Here is a 17,884-nt window from a genome sequence, read left to right as displayed (position 1 = left end):
ATTCCACCTATAGCATATGAACTTATGTCAGTAAGTAATAGGAGAGTTATCAGGCAGCAGGGTCACTATAAAAGTGTGTGCCATGGTGGATGCCACTTAGTCACCAGTACAAGCTGCTGTACTGGGAGCCCCACTGCGTAATTCCTCCTCCTGCTGCCATGTCATTGGTGTGTCCAGGCCACTCATCCACAGTTCCCCCCTTGTTCCTCTGTAATTGGCTGGAAGTGATTTTTGGTCCCTGGCTTATAATAGGAGGAGTGGGCAGAGGAGGTTACTGATGCTGGGGGATTCTTAGGAGTCCAGCACTCTTCTGTAGGACACATCCTCGCCTGACTCTCGGCAGAAGGATTGTTAGGAGAACTTCCTCTCTTGGGCACTCTCTGTCATGGCTGGCACATGCCTGCAGTTTTTTGGGTTTGTCTCAAGTTTTGTAGGATGGATCGGGGTTGTAGTTGCCACCACCACCAATGACTGGGTGCTGACTTGTGACTACAGCATCAACACCTGCCGAAAACTGGATGAACTGGGCTCCAGGGGACTATGGGCAGATTGTGTCATCTCTATAGGGCTGTATCACTGCAAGCCTCTGGCTGACATCCTCACACTGCCCGGTAAGTCGCCTGTGCTCCTTAAGATACTTATTCAACTTTTTAGCCTGTAAGACAACACTAACATTACCAATAGACTTCTATACAGGAGGGCAGGTGACAAATGTAGGCGTGGGTGAATATATGTATAAAAGATACCCAGACGATAGATTAGGTACGAGGTAGATTGCAGTTATATAGATACATGGATATTCACAGATAAATATACATAGATAAAGGGTCATAAGTACAGGGACCGACAGAGACAAATGGCCATAGGTAGATAGACACAAATGAAAAGACAAAAATGGGCACACATATATATTAGATGTATAGACAGATACAGAGATAGATAGATAGATAGATAGATAGATAGATAGATAGATAGATAGATAGATAGATAGATAGATAGATAATGGACAAATAGATAAATAATAAATAGATAAATAATAGGTAGATAGATGATAGATACTGTAGATAGAAGATATAGATAGATAGATAGATAGATAGATAGATAGATAGATAGATAGATAGATAGATAGATGATAATTAGATAATGGATAGATAGATAGATAGATAGATAGATAGATAGATAGATAGATAGATGATAATTAGATAATAGATAGATAGATGATAAATAACAGATATATAGATAGATGATAGATAGATAATATATAGATACATGATAGGTAGATAGATAGATAGATAGATAGATAGATAGATAGATAGATAGATAGATAGATAGATGATAATGGATAGATAGATAGATAGATAGATAGATAGATAGATAGATAGATAGATAGATAGATAGATAATAGATATATAGAAAAAGTATTAGAGCAGCACAAAAAAACCACAAAAGTGAAAATAGAAAAACAGAGTCGGGTGCAGAGCCCCCCAGGCATAGACCAAACCTCAAATGTAGGAATCCAAAAAACGGAGGCAGCACACCATTAGTAGTGGAAAAAGCAGGAGCTACTTTTATTAGCCCATCTCAGCAACGTTTCAATTCTGGTAGATGTGAACCTTTTTCAAGCCTTGAAAAAAAAGCCTTGTGCTGCCTCCATTTTTTGGATTCCTAGATAATAGATAGATAGATAGATAGATAGATAGATAATAATTAGATAATAGATAGATAGATAGATAGATAATAATTAGATAATAGATAGATAGATAGATAGATAGATATAGAAGGATGGACAGATGAGTAGATAGATATGAGACAAGTGACAGCTATGATAGGACACAGATATATGCATATTTTTTTTGTGACTTATAAATGCTAGATAGACAGCGATAACTTGCTTGTACAATATAGGTTTTTTTGCCTGTGAGCTCTGTAAATAGATTTGCGCTTTAAATGTTACTTTTGATATATTATTTATACTATTTATGATACTTGACAAATATTTTTGTTTAAAGCTGTGCCATAAAATCTGGATCTTTTCCAAATTTGATTAGTTTAGGACATGCCAGTGTAAAAAAGGCAGAACTTGCTGCAATGTTTATATGAAGGCAGTTTTCCCATCTCGCACTTATATGTCACATTACAGAATATGCCGTAAATGCAGAGTAGATGGAAATCACACTTACGGGACCTGCATCAATTTCAAGCACAGGACCCTAAAGCACTTGACTGTAAGTGCAGAAGTAGTAAGAAATCCCATTAATTTGTATGGGAGTTCCAGCCCTCTATCTCCTGGCAGCAGTGCACAATGGGGCCCTTTCCAGAGATAAGTGGGACCTGCATCTACAAGACAATTAATCTTGAGAAATAGGTTAGTCATTTGCCTTAACTCATCATAAGTGTTGTAGTTAGAGAATAGCAGGAGCCCAAAGTTTTACTTACCAGAAAAGGGGGGAAATATACCAATTTGCAAAAGTTAGTAAAAAATGGAAGTCATTGTATAGAGTAGAAGAGCTCTGATCACATTGCTGGGACTGGCACGGGCACGAGAAGGGTCACTTCGGCTATCTGCTGTTATTTAGGGAATTCATGTGTTACTGCAATCGAAATGTTGGCTACCACTGTAATAGAGGAATTGTAGACGACTCAGTTTTAAGGGCAGTGTTGCTGAAACTTTGGATAACTCAGCGAAGCCCAGTGGACACCTCTTTAAGTCATTGGGGTCTGTTGGGTGCCGCTTATGTCTGCCGTTGATTGGATTAGTTGTTTTATTCTCTCATGATGGAAAAAGAAAAACGGAATTGATAATAGAAGTGTGAGAACGGCAGTCTGCTCCTATCTCCATACAGAATCCGTGTCCGTCCAGCTGACATTATAGTAACCCACATATTCCAAGGCTCCCATCCATTATACGGTGCTGCACACCTGATCTGTAAGACATCAGCAGAACTGGGAATGGCATCCAATGTCTTTACAAAGCAGATGTCTATATCTAGTCTGTACCAGACGTGATCCATCTGAACTATGTCTTATTAGATTCTGGATTGTCCAGAACGTTCTTGGGGATGGAGCAGAACAAGCTCGGAGCACAGATCAGGCCTTAGTTCAGGCCAGTAACATATTTCCTTTCATTTCTGTTGGTTTTCAGCGTTCTCCTTCCACTGTCACTTTCTGAATATAACAATGTTTCCATTAGCTGGAGCCGGGGCTGACGTTATCAGCTGGCATCTCGTGGTGGCACTATTAATGCTGAGATCTGTCTTGGGACCAGGAACACAAATGGAGACTTTCTTCTGGTTGTGTGAGACAAGATGTTGTCTCTTCAGTGACACATTCCTATCTGGAATCTGTATGTAGTGAATAAATTAGATTATTCCACCAAAACTCCTTCTGATTTGTGCACAATGTTAAGCTCATGTACTTAATTTACTGTATCATTACTGATATTGATAGCATCAAAGAAACAGCTTATTCTCAGGAGGAAACAAAATCTCCTGCCAGCGGTAAGGAATAAACCTTCTGTCATGTGTAACAATGTCTATGTGCGCAGAATTATGAAGAGGCTTCCCAATGGAAATTATTTCACTGAAGTACAAGAATAAGATTTACAGTGAGACTGGTACAAAATATGCTGGAGAACATTGCAGCCGCCATTAGGATGTTTGTACTCCTGTCACAGGATCTAGGCCATTGAGTAGGTTGCCCACCCTGCAGGGATAATATCACCATGCCCCCTCTGTGCCATCTCTTAGTAGGCAGCGGTGGTCCCCACTGGGTTGCTGTTTCCCATTTCTATTAGATTTTTTGTATTGTTTCCTTACATGAGTCATAGTATCAGACAGATGACTTGATGTGCACAGGAGTAGGAAGCCCTTTCCTAGAACATGTTAACAAAGGTAGCAAAGAAAATTAGTAAATGCTTAAGAGGAACCTATCACTTAATTCATCCTGCCAAACTATGGGCAGCATGAATCTGAGCCTGTCTGCATGATTGCAGCAAGTTGTATTTAAAGGGAATCTGTCCTCATATTTTTCCTACCACTTCTGAAAGCAGCATAATGTAGGAAAAGAGACCCTGATTCCAACAATGTTTCACTTTGCTGGGTGCAGCAGTTGTGACACAATCAGAGTGTTTAGATGTAACATGAAGCAGAGCTGAGAAAGCTAACCCCGCCCACACTAGGCTCTCTATGTACATTGTCTATGGACAGTGAGCTGCGTATCACAGGAGGAGGTTTGGACGGACTAGCAGTCACGTGAGACCTGGTCCAGCAGTGATGATCTCCAGTTGATAAAACCTTCATTGTAAGTAAACAACAGCACACAGTCAAAAAAGTGACACATAGCTGAATCCATTGTTTTAACCCCTACATCATGCTGTTCTCAGATTACATATCAAAAACCTGCTGACAGATTCGCTTTAATATAGTTTGGAAAGACGGCCAGGAGACATGAGTCCGTTTCAGGTTTACCCCGCCCTTGAAATGATTAACAATTCTCTTCCATGTGTGTATGCAGTGTGAGATTTGTCCATCACCTGGAATCAGGGAGAAGCCGTAGCAGACTTAGCTTGAAGAGACAGGCAGGAGAGACAAGATATTTCAGAGAAAATAATACCTGGCTCCAATCACGCAATCGGGCTCTGATTCATGCTGCCAATGGTGACAGGGTGCCAACTGCAGTAAATAGGACACATGACGTAAGGTAGAACTATCAATGTGGGATCGGGAGAAAACAGTTGTGGCAGTAAATATTGGAACAGCTCATAGATAAGGAGTGTGAAAGCTATGTCTGGTCCAGGTTTGTGATGCCTTTATGAGGTCCTTAATTGATGTAAAAAGTCATAAATCCATGCAACACATTAATTCCTGCTCTGAGTGTGTCAAAGGCAAAGGTCATCATAAGTTTTTACTCCCAGACTCTTCTGTCTGTCTGGGATGTTAAATTACCTTTCAACACCAGGAATTCCATGTCCATGATGCTGTGATCAGGGCTACAAAAATGTTTGGCCCCTTTTAGATCTATTCTTTTTGCTTTTTTTGTGGCAATAAGAATTCATCCTTGTTCTAAGTTTTTACCCTGTCTCCAACATATACAGACCCCAGTTGGACATTTATTGTATATAAGTACACCACATTAATTGTGTTGCATCTGAAAGTACCTAGGATCTTGTAGTCCTGATGTGAGTTGGGGATCTTTATCTTGTCCAATTTCATTATAAATGGACAGGTTTTACATTTTTTAGGTTTCAGAGAAAGATTCCTGTTATTGTAGGAGAGGACAGGGAGCTTCTGACTACAATGTTTCTTAGATTTTGGGGGCTGCTTGAAACACAGAGGTTTGGGGATATCTGGAAATATAGGTTTTAATTGGATATCTTTTTGTAGTTTTCCGTGACCTTAGCACCTCCAGATTTGAATTGTAGTTGACTACTAGAGGCACCCGGTTGATTTCTTCTTTAGTTTTGTAACAAAGAAGATGATTTCTTGATATTCTGGTGGCCCTTGTAACCTGGTTTTAAATCGTTCTTGGATTGTAGCCCTTATTCGAAAAGGTCTTTCTGAGGCGACCAAGGTGTTTATCTCTATCTGTAGGGATGGAACATATCCAGTTGTATCTGATGGCTTGACTGTGGACAAATTCGTTTTTAATGTTGTTTGGATGAAAACTGTCCCATGTAAGGTATGATGGATGGTAAATTGGCTTCTGTTAATTTCAGTACAGGAGTAGTTGAGCGTTAAGTTGATGGTGGGATGAAACTTATTAAAGTGTTCGTGGAATGTCATCAGTTGTTGCTCAGACTCCGTCCAGATGATTAAAATATCATCAATGTAACTGACATAGGCCAGATGCCTGATGGGACATGGATACCCAAGGTCCTTCAATGCCTGGACATAAGCAAAAAGACATAGCGAAGCAAAAAAACTATACTACATTTCTAATTAAAGGTATTTGCTAATATTATTATTATTACACCTACGATATAGTGGGATAGGATCTTGGAGATGGGAATCCCCCTTTTAAGTCAGCAGGAAGCTGAAAACATTACTAATGTGGGAAAAAGAGTATTAAATTCAGCAGCTCTGAAGGATCTCTAGTATTTTTGCTTAGTGTGTAATGAGGTAGTTTTCATCTATTCATTGTGATCAAAGCCAATGTTTATTTTGACTAATTGGTGTTCCTGTGTCACATTTCCCGTAATTATATAGATATCCGTTCACTTGATTGCAAATGATTTAAAGCCTATAGGATTCCACTGATTTTTCTATTCTTCAAGCAGTTAGAAATACCTCAAACAAGAATAATTTTAATTTTACTTCAGTCTTTCCTTAGAGGTTTGTTTCAATGAGACAGATGGTGTAGAAGATAAATTAAAAGCAAAATATATCAAAATCACTGAACAAAGGCTTCTCCGATACACTTACAAGTGAAAAGGCTAGATATGAGTATATGGCGTATCCCATGAAACAGATACTCAATAAATCACGGGAAATTTCCTGTTAGAATTGTTCTTTGATACTTTGAGCAGAAACCATTATATTAAAGGGAAGGTCAAGGCTTTGGGTTCAAGTTTGCGGTCACTCTTTGTGACTGCAGACATATGAATCCTCACAGCACGCATAGTGCGTGCTTTCAGGATTCTCCAGTGGCGGCGGCAGAAGCTGGCGGTTGTGTGACTGCAAGTTCGTGCTTTGCACAGATGCAATCATGTCCCGACTAGATCTGGCTTGTTTCTCTCTTCAATTTCAAGACAAATCCAGTTTGTTCAGCCTCTCCAGCAGTTTGTCTTAGATGAACACCTATCCTGTTTATATGCAGAGTTAGTTATGTGTACTGATGTGCTGTCAGCTGTTTGTTTTTTGCTTTTTTAAATACATCAAACCATCACCAGACCTCATATTACCACCACATAGTGACCGAATAATACCACTTACAAGGAACAAATATCACCACACCATGATCAGATCACATATTACCACTACAAAGTGACCAAATACTACAATACTGATCATTATTAAAAATCACAATACTAATATTACCATAAGTGACATTATACACAGGAGCTCTGAACATAGTGTATAGTGTAAAGGTAATACAGGAATTACCGGTAACATTATACACAGAGGAGCTCTGTATATAGTGTCTGTGTACAGGTAATTCAGTGATTATATATGACACTATACACGAGCTCTGCATATAGTGACAGTGTATAGGTAATACAGTGATCATCAGTGACATTATACACAGGAGCTCTGTATATAATGTATAGTGTAAGTGTAGAGGTAATACAGTGACCACTGGTAACATTATACACAGCAGCTCTGTATATACTGTCAGTGTACAGGTAATACAGTGATCACCGGTGACATTACCCAAAGGAGCTCTGTATATAGCATGCAGTGTTTAGTGTTGGTGTACAGGTAACACACTGACTCACCAGTGACATCTCTAGGTGAAGTCCTTCATCGTCTCTTTTCTTGTTCATCCACTGCAGACCATCATCACTTCTTCCAGATAGGACTTGTCTCTGCAGAAAGTAACACACAGTTTGTAATAACACCGTTTCTAGAGAACATTTCCCACTTTTCCCCCAACTTCTACTCTATGCCAGATGAAGAAAAAAGCGACATAGTGCCGCGCTGCATGGTAATAGTTTAGGTGTACATATGATATTTTGAATGCATTTACCACTTTTCTGCATTTAACAATGGTGCCATTATCTCTGCCTTCAGCTTATTATACTTCCTGCAGGCAAGGTCATAGTATGCTTTCTGCAGTTTTCCCCTAAGATATGGACATCCACCCACTGCTCTGGGTACTGTTTCTCTCTGCCACTTTTCAAAGACTGTCAGAAAAGCCTTGACATCTTCCTCCAGAGTCATTTTCTGCAAGGCTTCCTGGACTGTTTACCTCACACAGCTAATTTTGCTTTGGCTGGTGGGTGATTCCATCTCCCTGGCTCGGACAGTTTCTGTCAGGAGAGCCATCTACTGCTGCTTCTGCTGAACCTGCTGTAACTGTTGCTGCAGAAATTGCTGCTTTAACTTCTGCTGCTGTTGATACTGCTGGATCAGAAGTTTGTTGCTTTCCTGTTGGGTCTACTGTTGTTGTACTTGCATCTGCTGTTGTTGCACCTGGACTAATTGCTTAACAAGCTCCTCCATGCCTTCAGACTGTGTTCGCAATGCTGTAGCTGCCTTTATCCAGGACATTCAATCTTTACACTGCAATCACCTGTAACTGGGACTTCATTCTCCACCAATCGTAGGGATTCACTCGTTCTGGTAAGCATTAGGCATTAAGCCTTAGGTAGCGTTCACACAGGCAATGCAGTTTTGATCCAAACACATGCAGTTTTTATTGCTTTCCACAAGTTGCACAGCACCAAAACAACAAAATCAGAAACATAAATTCCTACCCTTGTCCAGGCGCTAACTAAACAGTATAGACCCTGACTAAGTCAGACACAGCTGAGCTGGCTCCACTTTAGTCACGCACTTTGGTGCACATGGGTTGTGCAAATTCTTCTCAAATCGATTGTGGCTTGTTTCTTCAACTTCCAGACACATCCAGTCTGCTCAGCCTCCCCATCAGATTGGCTTAGATGAACTCCTAGACTGTTTTTAGGCAGAGCTAGCCAGGTGTAATAATCAAAGCAGAGCTAGAATTTAACCCTAGCCTAACTGACATTGCTGCAGTATATATACAATACACCACTTACATTTTTGTAAATATTTTATTATATCGTTTCATGGGACGACACTGAAGATATGATGCTTTTATACAATATAAAGTAGTCCGTGTACAGCTTGTATAACAGTGTAAATTTTGTGTGCCCTCTAAATAACTCAACACATAGTCATTAATGTTTAAATCACTGACAACAAAAGTAAGTATACCCTAAGTGAAAATGGCCAAATTGTGCCCATATTGTCAATATTTAATGTGTTCAAGTGCTGCCTTAAATCTATTGGATATGGAGTTCACTAGAGCTTCAAAGGTTGCCACTGGAATCCTCTTCCACTCCTTCATGACAACATCACAGAGCTTGTGGATGTTAGAGACCTTTTGCTCCTCCACCTTCCTTTGAGGATGCCAAACAGATGCTCAATAGGGTTTAGATCTGGAAACATGATTGGTCAGTCCAGCACCTTTACCCTCAGTTTCTTGAGCAAGGCAGTAGTAGTTTTAGAGGTGTGTTTGGTGTCATAATCATGTTGGAATACTGTCCTTCGGCCCAGTTTCCAAAGGGAGGGGATCATGCTTGGCTTCAGTATGTCACAGTACATGTCGGCATTCATGGTTCCCTCAATTACCTGTAGCTCCTCACAACTAGGAGCACTCATGCAGCCCCCATTGGTGCCATGAGGTGCCATGATGTACTTCCAGTGACCAGTATGAGAGAGTGTGAGAGTGATAACGTCAAATTTTACACACCTGCTTACCATTGGCACCTTAGGGTACCGTCACACAGTGAAATTTTCATCGCTACGACGGCACGATTCGTGACGTTCTAGCGATATCGTTACGATATCGCTGTGTCTGACACGCTACTGCGATCAGACACCACGCTGAGAATCGTACGTCGTAGCAGATCGTTTGGAACTTTCTTTCGTCGCTTGATCACCCGCTGACATCGCTGGATCGTTGTGTGTGACAGCGATCCAGCGATGTGTTCGCTTGTAACCAGGGTAAACATCAGGTAACTAAGCGCAGGGCCGCGCTTAGTAACCCGATGTTTACCCTGGTTACCAGCGTAAACGTTAAAAAAACAAACAGTACATACTTACATTCCGGTGTCTGTCCTCCGGCGTCTCAGCTTCTCTGCACTGTGAGCGCCTGCCGGCCGGAAAGCGAGCACAGCGGTGACGTCACGGAGAGAAGCTGAGACGCCGGAGGACAGACACCGGAATGTAAGTATGTACTGTTTGTTTTTTTTACGTTAACGCTGGTAACCAGGGTAAACATCGGGTTACTAAGCGCGGCCCTGCGCTTAGTAACCCGATGTTTACCCTGGTTACCCGGGGACTTCGGCATCGCTCCAGCACCGTGATTGCAAAGTGTGACCGCAGTCTACGACGCTGGAGCGATATTCATACGACGCTGCGACGTCACGAATCGTGCCGTCGCAGCGATGGAAATTTCACTGTGTGACGGTACCCTTAGACCTTGTAACACTAATGAGTCACATGACATGCACAATTTGGCTATTTTCATTTAGGGGTGTACTCACTTTTGTTGCCAGTGGTTTAAACATTACTGGCTGTGTGAGCTATTTAGAGGGCACACCAAATGAACACTGTTATACAAGCTTTTCAATGACTACTTTATATTGTATCAAAGTGTCATATCTTCCGTTTTGGCCTATGAAAAGATATAATAAAATATTTACAAAAATGTGAGGGATGTACTCACTTTTGTGATCTACTGTATATATACTGTAGCAATGCCAAGTACTGTATATTATGTTGTAGTTTGTGTTGGTTACAAGTGATGGTAAGGCATTCCTATTTCATGTACATATGAGGACATCTTTATCAATGATTTAGATGAAGGAATTGATTGATTAATTTAGATGAAGGTGTGATTTAATTTGCTGATGACACAAAGCTAAGAGGGATAGCTAATACTAGAGAAGAGAGAGAGAGGATTCAAAAAGATATAAATAAACTGGAGCAGTGGGCAGCAACCAACAGAATGATTTTTAACAGGGAAAATGCAAAGTGCTACATCTGGGCAACAAAAATGAAAAAAGCATATACAGAATGGGAGGAATAGGGCTAAGCAACAACATATGTGAAAAAGACTTGGGTATACTAATAGATCACAGACTGAACATGAGTCAACAGAGTGATGCAGCAGCAAAAAAGGCAAATACAATTCTGTGATGTATTAACAGAAGCATACAGTCTAGATCACATGAAGTAATTACACCCATCTACTCCTCTTTGGTCAGACCTCATCTGGAATACTGTGTCCAGTTTTTGGCACCACATTTTAAAAAAGACATCAACAAACTGGAGCAAGTTCAGAGAAGAGCGACCAGAATGGTGACCGGTCTGCAATCCATGTCCTATTAGGAACGTTTACAGGGTTTGGGAATGTTTAGCTTGCAAAAAAGAAGACTGAGAGGAGACTTAATAACTGCCTACAAATATCTCAAGGGCTGTCACATTGTAGAAGGATCATCTTAATTCTCATTTGCACAAGGAAAGATTAGAAGCAATGGGATGAAACTGAATGGGAGGAGACACAGATTAGATATTAGAAAAACCTTTTTGACAGTGAGGGTGATCAATGAGTGGAACAGGCGGCCACGAGAGGTGGCGAGTTCTCCTTCAATGGAAGTCTTCAAGCAGAGGCTGGACAGACATCTCTCTGAGATGATTTAGTGAATCCTGCGTTGAGCAGGGGATTGGACCGGATGACCCAGGAGGTCCCTTCCAACTCTAACATTCTATGATTCTATGAGGACATTTATTGGTCTTGCCAACACTTATCCATGCTATGTATAAAGAGCAGACCTGAACATTTTACTATTTGTTATTTTCCCTCATGGTTTGCTTTGTCATTTTTAAGATAGTTATTCATGGTGAAATTTCTAACCTGTATTTATAATAAGAATAAATGATTTCTATTCTAAAATCAAAAATAATATTCATAAAGTTAATAAACCAGTGGGCAGCCCCAGGCTGGTGATTTGTCTAAATATAGCTGCATAGCCATGACCATAAAGGGTTCTAAGTTATAATTAAAGTGGCCCAGGTACAGACCGATAGATCCAGCAAGACCCCACACTAAAATGGGGATCTGGAATTTTAGGTATTATGCCCTTGAGGCTATATCTATAGAAGAGCTGGTATATTATAGGGGTGGTTTTTTTTATACATGAAATTTTGATACATGACCATTATGATACTAACTTAGGGTGACTGCACACATGAGAAATTTATTTATATGCAATATGTCATCCTACACCCTCCCCTTTTTTGCGTGGAACACTGTATCTTCTTTGGGGATCCACAGAATGAAGCCGTAATGAGCATAGGGCGTTCTGTATGGGAGATAGGATCCACAACAAAATGGAGTCCTCCCTGAGCGCCTGCGCAGTCTGAAGGAAAATAGCGGACCTCTAGGGTCTGAAAATGGCGCATGCGCAGTTCGGGCACGCCGATAATACCACAGAAACAATGGCGGCCGCCATGTGCACTGTAAGAAGGTGATCTGGGGGGAGTTATTGGACATCTGCGTCGCGATCAGCACAGCAATCCGTGACCTATAGGTATGATTTAACCCCCTTAATACTGTCGTGTGGGCGGGAGCTGTATGTGAGAGATATAAGCACGCCTGCACCAGTGTTATTCCTGCACCTGCAACCAGGCACAGCATACCACCGATGTGGTCACACACGGTTTTTTTCCCATGTGCCTCCTGAAGAACCATATCATGGGGGGGAAACGCGTAGAGGCGAGATCTGGGCACAGATAAGTGCAACAGATTTTTTATTTTTATTGTTATCATTCTTGATTTTTCACCATGTATATAGTTTGAAATAACAATGACATTAACATGTATGTGTTCCTAGTACATAGACAAGATTGCACTTTCTCGGCTTTGTGTGATAGACTCAACAATAGAGCTAACACACAGGATGTTCTGATTCACTGAAGTACTTCATGCTGGCATGATAAATTGATATGTATATTGCAGCCCACTAGCATAGCCCCATAGGCACTTTCCCTCAGCGGGTCCAAATATCTGTAGGGACCTGTTTAGGGTATCCTAGGGACAGCCGCCGAGGAGCGGGGGCGCCAATTTGCGACCAAGAGGGTGCCAACCTCCGCTGTAAGGCAGGAAAGTGTTGGTAGGGACGCATAAGGGTGCGATAGCCAGTGAAGGAGGCGTAGAACAGACGGATAAATGTGCTATCTTGTTTATTTTTGAGCCTTAAGAAGCAGTGAATTTATCTATCATTGTGTTATTTGGTGGAAATATCATTTCTGGTAAATGTTTTTTACATTTGGGCCCTAGGAGTGGACAGGTGTGAGGTGTCCACGACGCATGGTGCACTAGGGACCCGCAGGGCATCGAGGGTCAGCCGTCGAGGAGCGGGGGCGCCATATTGCGTCCAAGAGGGTGCCAACCTCCGCAGTCAGGTAGGGGGCACCATAGGGACGTGTAGGTTTAGATCCCTGTTAGGCTCCCCATCCCTCTGCCCGTATACATATATATAGACCAGATAGTCAACCCTGTCTTACACAGAAGGGTTTTTTAAGGGGTTGTGTTGTTTTGTTTATCCTAAATATGTTGAAATAAAGATATTGTTTATAAATTAGTTCTCGGTTAATTTTCTGATTTGTCTAAATATAGCCTAGTAACAAAACTGCTCAGAAATGTCCATAATCGCGACAGGATCCCATAACTCTTTGATCTCACTGGGCAAAAAAGTAAAATTTTCCTCGCTTCAGAAATCCAGCTCTGCCACATACTTTATTAAAGGGGTTGTCCTCTACTAGAACAACCGCTTCTTGATCTGAATGTTTCTCCCATGAAAACAGAAACATTTATACTCACCTTCCATGCAGGTGCCATTTCAGCCGTGTTGGCACTTGCGTTCCTAAAGCTCACATGCTGTTGTTATGACACATGAGCCCTGTGCCTAATCAGCGCTGGCATCCCTGTCTCCGCCTTTGGACGTATACATAATCAAGAGCGGCAAGCCACAGCTATGACTTCCTGTCGATTATTTATACGTCCAAAGGGGGAGACAGTGACGCCAGTGATGATTGGGTACAAGACTAACATGTCATAACAACCTCACGTGAGCCCTGGGAACGTGAGTGCCAACACCTCTGGAGTGGCACCTGCACAGGAGGTGGATATAGGTGTTTTTATTTTCACAGGGGGAAACATTCAGATCGAGAAGGGTTTATCCTAGTAGTGGACAACCCCAATAAGCTGTTACCAAACTGGCCTAGTGATGTTAGCGGTCACATTTAGGAATGTCTGAGGGTTGGGGGATCTCACAAACTGTAAGTTCAAGCCTGGTTTTTACGGAAAGTTGGCTCTTTCAAGAGACATCACAGGTTTTAAGGGCGATCTGCCTTAGCAAATCAGTGGGCAATTTATTGCTTTCCCCCATTATTACAGAATACTCTCTCAGGTAACTCATCATTTATATGTGCATATTGAACAAAGAATAAATAATGGGGTTCAGCTCCATGCTTGATAAAGTCCTGTTATGTCTCATATTACACCTGGCCCTCGTGAAATGTTTTCATTTTGTCACAGATGGGGATAATGTGCTCTTCAGAGAACTTGTACATAAAGCTCGTACATGAGCCATTACCTTTCTAGTACAAATATGGAGCATCAAGGTTGGAAAAAATTGGAAAACTATATTTGTTGTAAAACGTTTTATGAAATTTAGTTTATTTCCATCCTCATGGACAGCTGTGACTATAATTTCTGTGGGTAATCCTGTAAATATGTGGTTTATCACTCAATAAAATGCATCCTGTTGCTGTTGACAGCTCACATCCAAGCCACCCGTGCCCTGATGATAACTGGATCTTTCCTGGGGCTTCCTGCTGTCTTCCTGCTTCTCTCTGCCATGCCCTGCATCCGAATGGGCCACGACCCTGGTACAGAAAAATACAAACGCTTTACTCTGGGCGGAGTGCTGATCGTCATTTTGGGTAAGACTTAACGGAAGGCTCCGTAGGGGACGTTGTATGACTGTATGACTATTTTTCTTTCAACTGTATAGAAGTGACCACCACATCTGATTAATTCATGGTCATATTTTAGCTTTGTCACAAAGATATTGGCAATTATATATTATAATTAATGTTTAACATATTTATAAATTGTCATTTTTTTTATTCTAATTTTTCACGTTCTGGTGAAAGAAATCTTTCATTTTAACAATAAGATGTAAAGTCTGAGGTTAAAACTAGTATTTCTATTGTAACTGAGAAGTTTTGTTTAAATTGCAAAATCTATAGCTTAAAGACCTGTAAACTCTTAGCAAACTTTTAATATCTAGATAATGGTTTACATTCAGAATTGCAGTAGAGAGCACATGCTGTTCTGCCGAAGGGAAAAACTAAGGCTAGGTATAAAAAAGCACAAGATACAAGGTTTTCGTACTAGTAATTAATGCTTTAACTTAGCTGCCCTTTTATGCATGTTATGACCTTGCTTTTCAATTATATACTGCATATATTGTAATGAACCCGTGGTTTATGCTAACAAAGCAATTAAAAATGTAGCAGTGGATTAAGTGACTATGCCTAAAATGTTTTGTTACTTTTTCTATGTGCAAACAATTGGTATATTTTTCATGTGCTGTAAGGGCAAATGGTCAGTCTATTAGCATTATAGTCTTCAGCCTGTTTTTTTTTACCTTTAATTATGGTTCAGAAGGAAAGGTGGGATCAATCAATCTAAAATTACATTGTAAAACAAATTAATGGGAAGATCTGAAGCAATGTTGGGCATTACTATTTTACTGAAAAAATAGTAGATGCTTGAAATTTCCAGTTGACGTGGTTGGAAAACAGGGTAAAAATAAGGAAAACTATTGCATAAGTGCATGAGCATTTATATCCAAACTTATATATATGGCCCAGGTGGTCTTTAGCGCCAGAAGCAGTGGTTATTCCACAAAATATTGATTTCTGAACTCTTCCTGACTCCTGAGTTAAAACATTAGTATTGTTGTTTGTGAATGATTATGAACTTGTTTTCTTTGCATTATTTGAAGTATGAAAGCACTGTTTTTTTTTAAAAAAATTGACCATTTTTCGTTGTCAGGAAAAAAAAAAAATATATATATTACTTGGAAATCTGGAGACATGTTGTCAGAAGCTTATAGAATAAAAGAAAAACTTTAATTTTACTCAAAAATATATCTATAAAGAGAAAAATCTCTCTCTTAATTTTTGCCAGAGCTGTATATATATATATATATATATATATATATATATATATATATATATATATATATATATATATATATATATATATATACACAGTACAGACCAAATGTTTGGACACACCTTCTCATTTAAAGATTTTTCTATATTTTCATGACTATGAAAATTGTACATTCACGCTGAGGGCATCAAAACTATGAATTAACGCATGTGGAATTATATACTTAACAAAAAAGTGTGAAACAACTGAAATTATGTCTCATATTCTAGGTTCTTCAAAGTAGCCACTTTTTGCTTTGATAACTGCTTTGCACACTCTTGGCATTCTCTTGATGAGCTTCAAGAGGTAGTCACCGGAAATGGTCTTCCAGCAATCTTGAAGGAGTTCCCAGAGATGCTTAGCACTTGTTGGCCCTTTTGCCTTCACTCTGCGGTCCAGCTCACCCCAAACCATCTCGATTGGGTTCAGGTCTGGTGACTGTGGAGGCCAGGTCATCTGGCGTAGCACCCCATCACTCTCCTTCTTGGTCAAATAGCCCTTACACAGCCTGGAGGTGTGTTTGGGGTTATTGTCTTGTTGAAAAATAAATGAAGGTCCAACTAAACGCAAATGGAATAGCATGCCGCTGCAAGATGCTGTGGTAGCCATGCTGGTTCAGTATGCCTTCAATTTTGAATAAATCCCCAACAGTGTCACCTGCAAAGCACCCCCACACCAACACACCTCCTCCTCCATGCTTCATGGTGGGAGCCAGGCATGAAAAGTCCATTTGTTCACCTTTTCTGCGTCGCACAAAGACACGGTGGTTGGAACCAAAGATCTCAAATTTGGACTAATCAGACCAAAGCACAGATTTCCACTGGTCTAATATCCATTCCTTGTGTTCTTTAGCCCAAACAAGTCTCTTCTGCTTGTTGCCTGTCCTTAGCAGTGGTTTCCTAGCAGCTATTTTACCATGAAGGCCTGCTGCACAAAGTCTCCTCTTAACAGTTGTTGTAGAGATGTGTCTGCTGCTGGAACTCTGTGTGGCATTGACCTGGTCTCTAATCTGAGCTGCTGTTAACCTACGATTTCTGAGGCTGGTGACTTGGATAAAACTATCCTCAGAAGCAGAGGTGACTCTTGGTCTTCCTTTCCTGGGGCGGTCCTCATGTGAGCCAGTTTCTTTGTAGCGCTTGATGGTTTTTGCCACTGCACTTGGGGACACTTTCAAAGTTTGCCCAATTTTTCAGACTGACTGACCTTCATTTCTTAAAGTAATGATGGCCACTCGTTTTTCTTTACTTAGCTGCTTTTTTCTTGCCATAATACAAATTCTAACAGTCTATTCAGTAGGACTATCAGCTGTGTATCCACCAGACTTCTGCACAACACAACTGATGGTCCCAACCCCATTTATAAGGCAAGAAATCCCACTTATAAAACCTGACAGGGCACACCTGTGAAGTGAAAACCATTCCCGGTGACTACCTCTTGAAGCTCATCAAGAGAATGCCAAGAGTGTGCAAAGCAGTCATCAACGCAAAAGGAGGCTACTTTGAAGAACCTAGAATATAAGACATAATTTCAGTTGTTTCACACTTTTTTGCTAAGTATATAATTCCACATGTGTTAATTCATAGCTTTGATGCCTTCAGTGTGAATGTACAATTTTCATAGTCATGAAAATACAGAAAAATCTTTAAATGAGAAGGTGTGTCCAAACTTTTGGTCTGTACTGTATGTATATATATATATATATATATATATATATATATATATATATGTAAATATATATATATACACACACACACACACATAAGCTCACATGGACCTTGGCCTTTTAAGATTATTGTAGAGTGACAGGAACTTATATATGTATAATTTTTCAATTGAAAGTTGGGACATAACTACTCATGGAAATTTAGACTGAATTTAGGAGAACCACAAAGGATCACACATGGAAACA

The 17,884-nt window shown here is 40.4% G+C and overlaps 1 protein-coding gene across 1 annotated transcript in view; it reads left to right on the top strand.

Moving 5' to 3' along the window:
* The first annotated feature begins 261 nt into the window (after positions 1–261).
* Positions 262–17,884, top strand: part of CLDN11 (claudin 11) — a 64,215-nt gene continuing 46,592 nt past the window's right edge. Inside the window, exons 1-2 of the mRNA XM_077290552.1 lie at positions 262–611; positions 14,529–14,693. Coding sequence (XP_077146667.1) covers positions 386–611; positions 14,529–14,693 — 391 coding nt within the window. The 5' untranslated portion in view covers positions 262–385. The remainder of the gene's footprint in view (positions 612–14,528; positions 14,694–17,884) is intronic.

Source organism: Ranitomeya variabilis, chromosome 2 (assembly GCF_051348905.1).
Source record: "Ranitomeya variabilis isolate aRanVar5 chromosome 2, aRanVar5.hap1, whole genome shotgun sequence".
Taxonomy (NCBI): Eukaryota; Metazoa; Chordata; class Amphibia; order Anura; family Dendrobatidae; genus Ranitomeya; species Ranitomeya variabilis.
Note: the sequence above shows the minus strand (reverse complement) of the source record. Positions and strands in the feature narration are given on the sequence as shown.